The sequence below is a fragment of the Sesamum indicum genome, linkage group LG9 (genome assembly GCF_026168435.1).
Source record: "Sesamum indicum cultivar Baizhima isolate 11 linkage group LG9, ASM2616843v1, whole genome shotgun sequence".
Lineage (NCBI taxonomy): Eukaryota > Viridiplantae > Streptophyta > Magnoliopsida > Lamiales > Pedaliaceae > Sesamum > Sesamum indicum.
In genome coordinates, this window is record NC_142665.1 from 20,192,450 (window position 1) to 20,204,899 (window position 12,450).

The following is a 12,450-nucleotide window of genomic DNA, read 5'->3' on the forward strand; positions in this document are numbered from 1 at the left end:
TCAGCAACCATCTTCCTCAGTACAAGAGGACCAAACTCTTTGAGTCGGATGGAAGCAAAGGCTATAAAAAGGATTTTCTTTCCCCACGATAGAGGGGAATGCGTTTTTACCACACTCACGTGAATAAAAGCACTGTCATTCATAACACTCTAGCACTGAATCTTTAATTATGTTTTTTTTTTTCAGTTTAATTCTTATTTCTATCACTATTTACTGATTTAAATATTAGAGTGCTGATCAATTTTTTGTAATCCTCATTTCAAGACTTATAAGAAATAAGCTAAAAATTTTCAAATTGAACCGAGCAACTTTTTATTTGCATCATACAACTTATTACAGTGAGGCCTTAGTGGGCATGGCGAATTATTTGAAACATGATCGTGAATTACTCCAAAGATAATAATTAAAAAGGCAATATAATATAACATTTTGATATAAAACAATACAAATAATCGTGTATAATGATTACTTAAGCGACCCACTTTGCAATAAAGATGAATTGCAGATACAAATAATTAACCCCCCCCAAAAAAAATTAATGCTCATAATTATATATAAATTAAATTAAATGTAAAAATATATAATATGTGGTCCTAGGTATATATACGTATAAATACACATAGCAGTCGCTAAACATCAACGTACGATCTTTACACCGTCTCCTCCAATAAACCCTCGAAAAATCCAAGAAAAAATAAAATAAAATAAAAACAAAACCTAGATCATTATTCCCTCTCAGCTCCATCAACGACGTCGTTTTCGAAGTTCTGTCGATCGATTTTCTGGAGGCGGTTGACCGCAACGGGGAGGCCTTTGGGGAAGTCGACGAAGGGGAAGGCGTAGGCCTGGTCGGAGGCGGCGAGGGACCAATTGAAGTTGAGGACTAGGTGGTGGATGAATACGGCCATTTCGAGCTTGGCGAGCTCGGAGCCGGCGCAGAGGCGTGGTCCACCGCCGAATGGCATGAAGTGGGTGTTGGTGGTGGGGTTTGAGCCCCCGCGACTACTACTCTGCATTTGCAATAACAGCGACGGGTCAGGGTATTTGTGGATTTGTGCGCCCGTGATTCTTTTGCAATATAGCTGTCTTGGTGGTTTAAGGCAGCGGAAATAAATTAAACTAAAAGCTAAATTACAGTTATATTTCTTGAATAAATATTTTTTTATTATTATAAATATCTTTTTTTAGTATTTAGAAAAATTTTAGATACTCTTTAAATAAAAATTAATTATGTAGCTTATAAACGACGGGTGAAAAATTACTACTTTATCCATACTAATTTTTTTTTAAAAAAAAGAATGCTTGAAAAATATAAAATAATTTAAAGGTGGGTAAAGTAAATAATTCAAAGAGCATATTGATTCATAAAAATATTTATTTTTTTTATAAATATATAAAATAATAATTTATAATTTATAATGATAATTTGGTCAATTCACCATAACGATTGAATGACAATATAATAAAAGTTAACGAAATAGACTCGTTATTAGAAGAGTATTTATAATTATAACAGATTTAAGGAGAAATAATTGTAATTTATTCTAAAATAAAAACGGTTAATTGTCATTGTCATGTGTCATTTAGAGGAAAATATTTTTACTTTTAAAACCATTTATATTTTATATATTATTTGTAGAAAAAATATTTATATTTATACTTACCTTATTTCTTATTTTCTTTACCAAAGTCAAATATATACACCACAAAATCATAATTACTTAGCTATTCATAATTATAACAAATTAACAATATGTCCAAGTAAATAAATAATAATATATTATAAAAAAATTAAAAAATAAATAATAATAAAACTCGAACATGATCTTATTACAATCGTATCCTGACCATCCAAAATATATTAAAAAAAAAATTATTTCCACAATTACCCAAAAATTTAAAAAATTGGGCATGTTATGGGCATTAATATGATATGCTTTTTTCCAAGTACAGCGCAGAATGAGCTCACAATATTATTGCCATTATTACCCAAAAAATAATTTAAAAAAAAATGAAATATCCACTCATTTTGTCACAGCAGAAGAAAAAGGGGGTGAGACCCAGCGAGGAAAAGCACTCGTGCACGTGCACGTGCAACCCCACAATCCACATGGGGACTTTAATCATCATCAGTCTCTCAACCCACGCACGGGGCTGATGACTGTTGAGAGGGTAAACATTTTCAACTCCCTTCCCTACTGTTTTCCGGTGGGCCTTCAACCCCCCATCCGTACGGGATTGATCATGACAGAGCCTCAGCTGGGCCCCCCACCTCTACCGTTTATGATTATTGTTAATATGTGTGGGTTGGTTTTAATTACTTTTCAGACATGTATTCCATCACCCTTTTCTCATTTTTGGCTCTAATCCTATTTCATGATTGGACAACTAACGAACGCTTCTTTATCAACTTCTTTTGTACCCTTTTGCCCTTACACTCAAACAACAACACAAAATTAGCTTATCCTCAAACTACTCTTTTTCTTTGAATGGGAAGTCCTATTTAAATTATTCATCATATATTATAGAAATTTTTCATTTTTGCATTTATATAACATATAAAAATTAGTAGAAGTTTACTTTTTTATACAGGCGTCGGAGACTAAGAATAGAGACGTGCAGTCTTATAGTCCTAATTATTTTTTCAAACATTGGTTTTTAATTAAAAAGAAAAAGCACAAGAGAATATAAGTAGCTATATAAGCCTTTCCCAATTGAGTGGAGTTCTCCAAGAACATGCCAATTTTTTTTTGTTCAAATTGGGTCTGACTAAACCAAATCAAGTGTGATATACCTGTTATGTGATTGGTCATTTTTCTTAAATTGTACACCAATCACACGATAAGTGTATTCATCCCTATCATTCTACCTATTACACTAGATGCTCCATCAAATTGGTTTGCAGGATTTTTTGATACTGATGGTACCATGGCAAATTGAACCTTTCCATACAGCCATCCTAAATTATTTCGAAAGGTTTGAAAGGCTCAAACGGGATTAAATTTACTATCACACATGCTCTCTAGCTATATGCCTCTCTTTAGGGAAAAAAGAATCACCCTCGAGAGCTCTATACGTATATGCACCTCATATAATTAGTTCATACCTAACCAACCCCATTCGAATTAGAATTTTTTGACTAAACATACTGTCACACAATGTGAACTCTGTTGACTCTATTTTGAGCACTCATGGGATCCTCCAAGAACAGGCCAAACATAGAAAAACTTGTTCAGATTAGGTCTAGCTGAATCAAACAAGGTGATATACAGTGTCTGTGATTGATCACTTTTTTTGAATTGTACAACAATCACATAGCAAATATATTATTTTATCATATAATTGATTTAGGTTCGACCAACTCGATTTGAATTAAATTTTTTCAATCCAACATGCCATCACATAATATGAACTCAATTCAACACTGACTCTACTTCAGTCACTCATATAACATTGTACCACATACTTGATCTACTCTCCGAAAAAGAATTAGAACTATACAAGTAGATCAAGAACTTTCCTCAAAACAACCGAATTGACTAATAAGATGATGCAAAAATGCAAGTAAAATTAGAATGTCTTTGTAATAAATGATGGGGGTTTCTCATTTAATGTTGGTTTATAGTTTTGTTTCTAGTGTTGGGACGAGTGTCCACTTGGTATTCAACAATCCAGGCTGGTTTGAAACGGCATAGACCACCACACCACATGGGTCGACCCGGTTCAAGGATATGTACAACCCAATAATACTTGCAGTGATCGCGAGGACACACAATCACTCATTAATACTTTTGTCTTGTGTAAGATTTATGACTACATACGTGTGGATAAAGTTAGTTAATGAGGAGGAATGTCTTATTCTTAACTAATAAGTGTTCGTTTGGTTTGATTGATGGGATTATACATATCAAAATATTTTTTGATGCTATAACAATAATAAGTGACGCTTTTAATTCTATAAAACTCAAAATTATATTTTTTGGATTAAAAAGACAATATACAATCAGAAACAACACCTACCAAAATTATGATACCAGAATAAATTTTTTTCTTATTTTATGGGACTATAAAGCATTTTGCCCGATTACGAATGATATGAATTCCAAATACAAACATAAAGAAAGTTCAAGCAAGAAAATTAGTATTTATTTCTTTATATATATTTTTTAATAATTATTATATATTAATAGTTGTATGTTACAATTGTTGATAGACGATATTTATATACTTAATTCAATAAAATAAGAGATATTATCTATAGTAATATATATATTTAAAAAAAAGAAAAGAGGCTTTCATATTCATAAACGATGGTTAGTGATACCATCTTATTAATTTTTTGTGAAACCAAAAACGCCCTGCAATAAGATAACTAATTTTTTTAATTTTACATTAATTGATAAATAAATTTTTTAATTATTTTTATTATAATGTATCGAGTTATATATTTTAATCATATTTATAATATATTTTAAAATGTAAAAAATTATTTATTATATACACTCAGAAGTAGCGTATGACTAGTTAATTTATAAGGAAAGAAGCACCAAAAGAAATACGACTTTTCGTTATGGTCAAAAGAAATTATAAATTAGCCATGGCTACACAACAGCTGCAAGACCAAATTACTAATAAATCGTCGCCCATATTTTGCCCGTAACTAAACCCATGACAACTCTAAACTTAAGTTTTTATGTCGCTTTGTTCGACCTCGAAGAAAAATGCAAATTTACTATAATTTTTAAATTGTAATGACTTTAACATCCGGAATACTCTAATATTTTTAATTTTTATTTTTAAATATTGGTGGGAGTGAGAAGATTGAATATGAAAGAGGGAGTGGAAAAAAGCAGAAATGTGGAAGGATATGAAGAGAGAGGGAAGGTGGAATGGACCTGGAGCCATCTCCATGGATTGAAGTGCCAAGGCTGGTCAAAAAGCGTTCCATCTAAATGCACTGCTGCTATCACCGGCAACACTTTCCAACCACATGGAATGTCATACCCTTTTTTTTTTTCAATTAAAAAAATAAATAATATAAATTTTATTATTTTAAAAAAAAAGATTAATTAAGTTTTCTGTGAAGAAATCTTACCTTTGTACCTAACATCTTTGAGGGCTTTCCGGTGGAGAAATCTAACCACGTTCCCTAGCCTTAAAGTCTCGCTTATAACCTGACAATTCATGGTATAACCATTGTTTCAAATTTGGTAATATTTCTATTTATAGTAAGTTAGGACAATGTGGGAAAATCAAAACTGGTTATTACACATTGTGTGAACTCCATTTTCTTGTACTCATCCCAGCTCAGCTCTCTTTCCCTCTTCTTCCCTCCAGCGATTTCCATGTGTTCTTCCTGATCAAGATTAATTATACCAAGATAATTAATCATCATTAAAGAATCCCAGAATTAAAGCAGATGATTAAGTGTAATTATTGGGTGAGTTAATGAAATTGTTTACTCTTAATTGCTGAACTGCACTGGGACAGCCCTGTAAGAAGTAAATCGCCAGAGCTATGGCGACCGACGAGGTTTCATGCCCGGCAAACAACAAGCTCAAAACCAGGTCAAGAATCTGTTCTTTGGAGAGATTGGAGTTCTTCAGCACCCATCCCAGTAAATCGTCGTCGTCTTCTCTGCTTCTCCTGATTCTCTCCTCCATTTTTTCCTCGATGAATTTCAATATTGTCGATCGGGACTGAGATCATATACAACCACAGCACATGAGCAACCTCAAGAACCTGGAGAAAAGCCTAATCAAGATTTCAAGAAATTCGTCACCTGTAGAGCTTTCCTGTACGCTGTTCCGGGGAAATTCAGGGGCGCAGAAACCACCCCTTTCATGAACGTAATGTACTCTTTCTTCAGCTGCTCCGTCTCCGGGTTTCCAGGTTCCAGGCTCATTATGTGCTCAGCCATCAAGTTGAATGTAAACTGCACAAAAACAACAACAACAACGGGAAAAACTTTCATAATTTCATCATCTTCGCTTCAGTTAATCAGGCCATAATCATGGGTTGGGTTGATTTCTCGACCTTTTTCGCTTCATCCTGCGCGCAGACGACAGAATTATCAATCCAGGAGGAGAGCACAAGCAACGTGTGTTTTTCGACCTCGCGAAGAAGGTGAGTTTTAAGCCTGGCGTTGCTCAAGAAGTTGAGAGAAATAATCCTCATATCTCTGTGCATTTCTCCCACCAGAACTAGCATCGACCATTTCCCAAGAATCCCGCCGATGCTTCTCGGGTAGCTGCATTCGAACAGTCGCCCTTCGTTCTGCAGAATGAATCTGTTCAGCCCCGCATCGGCTGATACTATCGTCGGCTCCCCGAACAAATGGGACTTGTAGATTTTTCCATACCTGAAATCAGAGTTGGGGGAAATTGCTTGAAATTTCAGCATATTTTTATCATCTGGGCTGCTGTATTTTTCACAGATTATCGACGTTTTTTACCTGGAAATGTGCTGTTCCATGAATTTCCCAATGGTGGTGGCTGGATACGGCTTCAAGTAGGCAATGGTTTCGCCAAGAAACGGCCAGCCCATTTTTCCTGGTGGAAGATTCAGAGAGTTGCGTTTTCTTCTACAGAGATTGAAGAAAATCAGGGACAGGCTTATGAGCAAGAGAGAAAACTCCAACCCCCATAAATCACCCATACTACTTTCTCTCTCTTCACTCTCTCTCTCTCTCTCTCTCTCTCTCTCTCTTGAAGCAAAGATTATTTGAAGCTGTGCATCAGATAAGAGTGGAGGAAAAGGGGAAAGGGAGCTTTTCTGGCTGATCTTTTTGCTCGCAATCTCCTCTCCAGAAGCTCTCTGTTCCTACATCAAGCAGGCGGTTTTGGAGAGCAAAAGAAAAAGTTGTTGAGGAGCTTTTTGGGCAATAAGCTGCTTTTTATAGGCTGATTTTTTAAGGAATTATTCATATGAAAAAAGAAAAACACTAATAATGTTGCAAGAAAAGACTACATTGCTAGTTTCTACCATTGCTCCCATACTCCTTTTACCACGTGAAACATTAATTCCCATCCCATACCTAATTTCTTTTACGCTGTATTTGAATCCCACAAAGAATTTTAAACGACTCTATATAAAAAAAAATTTGAAATTCATTCATAATTCTTAAGATTTAGTTCAAAAATTAAAATAAAAAATTTTGAAATTCTTTACATTTAAAATTAATTAGCCAAACATATCCAAAGGAATCCAAATGCAACCTTAAGTTTGTATTTAGTTAATTATAAGGCAAGTTCATTTTATTTACTATATAATTCAGATGTAATTTAAGGAGAATAATCAATCATATACAGATTAAGATAATAGTTGAAGTATGACAAGTTAGATACAGTTATAAAACGAAAAAAGATTTGCTCTACAGTAAAAAATAATACTAGTGACGAACTATCAAGTGATAATTTTAAAGTCGTTATTAAAAATATATATGTTAAGTGACAATAATTTTGATCTTGTTATTACGTAATTATTAGTAATAAAAATTATATTTAAAGTTGTTATTACAAATAATTAATTCCTGATCATCACTATATATGTACTATTAATTATTTTTTGTGAAAATTTTAGACATATTTTTTTGATAACTTTTACAAAATAATTGTCATTTTTAATACCATAAACCTCATTATTATGATACAAAATAATAATTAGTGGTAATGTAGTTCTAGAAGGTGAGGTGAAAATTATACTATTTTATTCTTGCTGGATTTTTTTCTTTTAAATGTCTAAAAAAGTTGGGTAGAAAATAATTCATAAGACATATTATTCCATAAAATATTTTAGAAAATGTTAGAAAATATATGAAATTATAATTCATAAATCAAGATGATATTTTTATCTGTTCATTAAATTTTGAATTAAAACTTAAAGGAAGCTAACAAAATGCCCTCGTTGTTAGACAAGCATTAAACTGGGGATATTTGTAATTTTTCAAATAACAAGAATGTATTTGTAATTATGTCAAACCTGAAAAAGAGGTGACTATAATTTACCTCGTCTTTTTTTTTTTAATTTATTTAATCAAGTGGATATCATAAAATAAGATAATAAAAAGGCATAATAAATAAAATGTTCATAGTTTTTTGCACCTGCATAATATTTATTCTAATTGGATAATGTGACAAATACGCTAAAAATGTAAGTTTCAGTCCTACAAGTCGTCATTTTAAATTTTAATACTACTGACGTGGACAGATTTCATTCCCACACGCAAAACAGCAACAAAACAAAAACACATAAAAAAGTGAGAAAATTAAATCCAAAGTATCTGTACTATTTATGAACTGCAAAGGCCTTACAATAACTAATATTGATTGATAAAATGTAAATCGAATGAAATACCTTTTAATAAATTTATTTATTTTTCACAAAATACCTTTAGCTTTTAGGAAAAAATGCGACTTATCCCATTATAATATGATAAATATGTAAAAAAGAACCCTGTAAAAAATAAAAATAATAAATTATCCCATTATTTTGAAAAATGAAGTAAATTACCCCATATTTAAACCATTGATATGGGTAATTTGCTTTATTTTTTGAAACATAAGGGTACAATTTGCTGAATCTTTATTTACAGAAGGATATTTGCCCATTTTATATATCACACGAGGGTAAAATTGCATGTAACCCTTAGTTTATATGATAAGAAAATGATTATTTTCTATATTATAAAATAACTACAACTTAAAGAACATGACAAATCAATACTATCCCCCATATTTATATAAAATTTATGTCGAAATTTAAGTTTTTATTACAATTAATCAACATTCACTATGATGTTAGCAATGACCAAAACATTTGCCTTTGGCCTCGCTTACCAAGCAACGGCTAGTAGCCGTTGTACAATTATGATTAACTAATATTTACTATAATATTTTATATTTAATTATGATAACTAATCATTACAAAAAAAGTTATTATTTGATTTTATTATATTTGTTTCTACCCAAACACATTTAAAGTTAAAATATTTTAGTAGTTTTGATCATTTTTCGTTTTATTATATTTGTTTTCCACCGGATTAAACAAATACAATAGAAGTTTAGATATATATTAATATATATGTATATCGGTATATACATATATATATATGTATATATAACTTTTATTGCAATTTATCCTTATAAAATTCTGAATATTCAAAAAAAAAAAAAAGAAACAAAATACCTCCCATTCCTGGAGATCTTTTGCTCGATTTTTTTAGTAATTACCTTATTATTTAACTTTTTCGAACTTTAAAATTTTACGAAACATAAATTGTATTGAAATCAATATTTATATCGAGTTTATTTTAAACACTTATGGCGTGCTGGTTTGGATTAGACAACCGTCTGTATTAAAGATGTAATTATGGTCAAAATTTATGAATGAAATATTTTTTAATTTAGTTTTAATTCTAAAAGTAGTTGTTAATAATTGATTAATTGGCAGTATCATATTATATTTAGGGATGATTACACTCTCCTTCCCTAAGTTTTGATGTAATTACACGTAAATTTTCTGTAGTATGGGAAATTACATTTAGCATCCTTGAAGTTTGCTTTTGCTTAACAAATAAGTCCCTCCGTTAGTCAAATTCACCGAATTTACTGATATTCGTAAAAGAAAATTAGAAAAAAATTCTATATTTACCCCCGATGAACTTATTACTGACTTATAACAGGTCAAATAAATATTTTATGACCAAATTACCCTTGTACGTCTTCATATATTAATTGATTTGATGAGGTATATTTTCACCGTTATAAGGGTAATTTAATCCGAAATAATTATTTAACATGCAATAAGTCAGTTTTAAGTCAATCAAGGGTAAATATCATACTTTTTAGGTTTTTATTAATATCAACAAATTTAAAAAATTTTAACTAATAGGGTGACTTATTTGTTAGACGGAAACAAACTTCATGGGTGTTAAATATAATTTTTCAGATTATAGAAGATCTATGTATAATTACACCAAATTTCAGGATAGGAGAGTGTAATTATCCCTTAGATTTATACCATGATAATTTTTTAAAAAAAAATAATGTACTTAAAAAATAAAAAAGAAAAGCTTATTTTTACAATATTAATTCGAAGGGATAGACGGTAACCAATGAGAAGAGATTAGGAATTGAGGTAACCACTCGTGCGGGTGGGCCAGCGTGGGATGTGTCCTACCCAATCATTGCCACCATTTTGCCTCAGTAAAAACATTATTACACGTGTGAAAGGCACACGTGCGGTGGCAATTGAGCTGCCAAGTAACAACAACTAGTGTAGGCCCATCTCTCATAAGACCCTTTACAACCCATCCTTCATTACACTTCCATTTCTTAACATTACTGTCCAAATACAAAGTCAAGCCCAAGATCTTTTATGGGACAACCATTCTTGATTCTACTACTATACATGTATACATATACAATGTGTGTGTATGTGTATATATGTGTCGGTGTATGTGCTTGCATATGACTTACTATGTGTATATACGTGCGTTCGAGTATCTGTTGTGGATATGCATCCATATGTGTGTGTATGTAGTTGTTTTTTCATATGTATGTATATATGTGTTCTTCTACAAAGTAAAAAAGTAAGGGTGGCACTTTACTAACCAGCAGATTTTAGCTGAATCATATGTGTCGATCAGAGTCCCTATAGTTGACTTACTATCGTCAAGAATCAAAACCTAATCACGTGGGAATCAACACATAGGTCAAGATATACGTTTAATCTTATCAAACACCTTGACAAGAATTCAAACCTACATTATAGGTACGACAAAGTTCGATCTCAACTGCTATAAGGCCGCAACGAATGATGGTATATGTGTGTCCTTGTACATGAATGCGTGTATTTTTCTCCATTGCAAAGTAAGAGAGGGAGAGAGAGTACTAAAAGCCAAGGTTTGAATTAGGCAACATCTCTTAATCTCCAACATGAGCTGTATTTGAGAATTGAATGTTGCTAAATAATCATATGAAGGGCCTAAGATTGAATTGTCCAAAGAGCAATTTGCATGATTGCAAAAGTGTAATCGGTTGAAATGAAATATTGTTTTATAGTGATAATAACAAAAGCAAGAAGAGAAAAATTTGGAAAAAAAAGATAAGCATTCATCATCAACACATTACATTGCAAACTAATACATCATTTATTTATTTCAACTGATGTGATATTATGTATCATTCATTCTTCTTGGATTTGTTTTTCGTCTAATGTAATTTTTAGTTAAAAAGAAAAAAAGTATTGTACTAAGATTTTATTTAAAGAAAATATTAAATGTTGTGTGATATTATATAGAAAATATTTTATTTTTCATCTCATAACTGAAGCTATATACACTTTTAGTCCCACTGCTTATATAATTCATGAAAACAGCTCATTTAACTTCAGAAAAATTTCACTTTCAGACCCGTACCAACTTTCATTAAGACATTTAAGGAAAAAATCATATGGAAGTCGCATGGTCATATTAATGTAATGTGTTGATTTCTACATTTTACTCTTATTTATAATATATTTTAAAGCGTGAAATATTATTTATTATATGTCCGACGTGCCACTAATACACATATATCATAAGTTATTCTTCATCACTTTGTTTATCATCTTACCCAATTTTAGTAAGAAAATTATGTATGATAAGATTATTTGGACGAATTTTATAAGAAAACATCCTCTAGAATGAAATAAAAATAATATAAAAAAGGATTATTTGATTATCAATAATAAATAATATTTCTCTTAGACAGTATCATTTGTTTTATATGTTGATGACTTATGTGTTTACGTATTTCAATTCCTCGAATCCCATCAATCGTATCAAGCTGATCTTTACACCTTATCATCTCAACATTATTCTAAATCTTACATTAATCCCACCCTCCTACCAATATTAGCTTATAAGTATAGGTCATCAAACTCGAATTAGATTTTTTATCTCAAATATTAATGTACTTTTTTATTTTATTTAATATATATATATTGTGTATATAGAGATAATATTATTTAAAAATATATATAAGTAATATGCATATATTAATTAAAATAAAAAATACAATAAAATTTAAAATAAAAAATTCAATCTGCATGGAAGGATATGGTGGAGAAGCATTAAATGCTTATCCTTGTGCAGCATGCCCACCTCCAAGTAATGACAAAAGGGTACACATAACTAAATCAAGAAGCAAAAAATAATTGAACCTAAACTAACCATCAAATGACACAATTTTGTCTCTCTATATATGTGAGAGAAAGAGATGGGATTTAGTTGTATTATGTGGACTGTAAGAAACGAAAAAATGTTTAATTTCGATTAAGTTTAATTAAATTTAAATTAATTATATGTTATATAATTGATGTACAATTTAAATAAAATAATTAATTTCGTGATAGGTATATTAATTATATATGAAGTATAATTATATCTGTTATGTAATTGATTCGACT

General features: G+C 30.9%; 1 protein-coding gene across 1 annotated transcript; it reads right to left on the reverse strand.

Moving 5' to 3' along the window:
• Positions 1–539: 539 nt before the first annotated feature.
• Positions 540–6,872, reverse strand: DWF4 (Cytochrome P450 superfamily protein). The gene is made up of 8 exons (XM_011101300.3): positions 6,455–6,872; positions 6,037–6,361; positions 5,783–5,935; positions 5,463–5,699; positions 5,270–5,356; positions 5,096–5,174; positions 4,896–5,005; positions 540–1,010 (listed from the first exon to the last, which is right to left on the reverse strand). The coding sequence occupies exons 1-8, from the start codon at positions 6,655–6,657 to the stop codon at positions 726–728; spliced, it is 1,479 nt and encodes a 492-aa protein (XP_011099602.1). The 5' UTR covers positions 6,658–6,872; the 3' UTR covers positions 540–725.
• Positions 6,873–12,450: the final 5,578 nt, after the last annotated feature.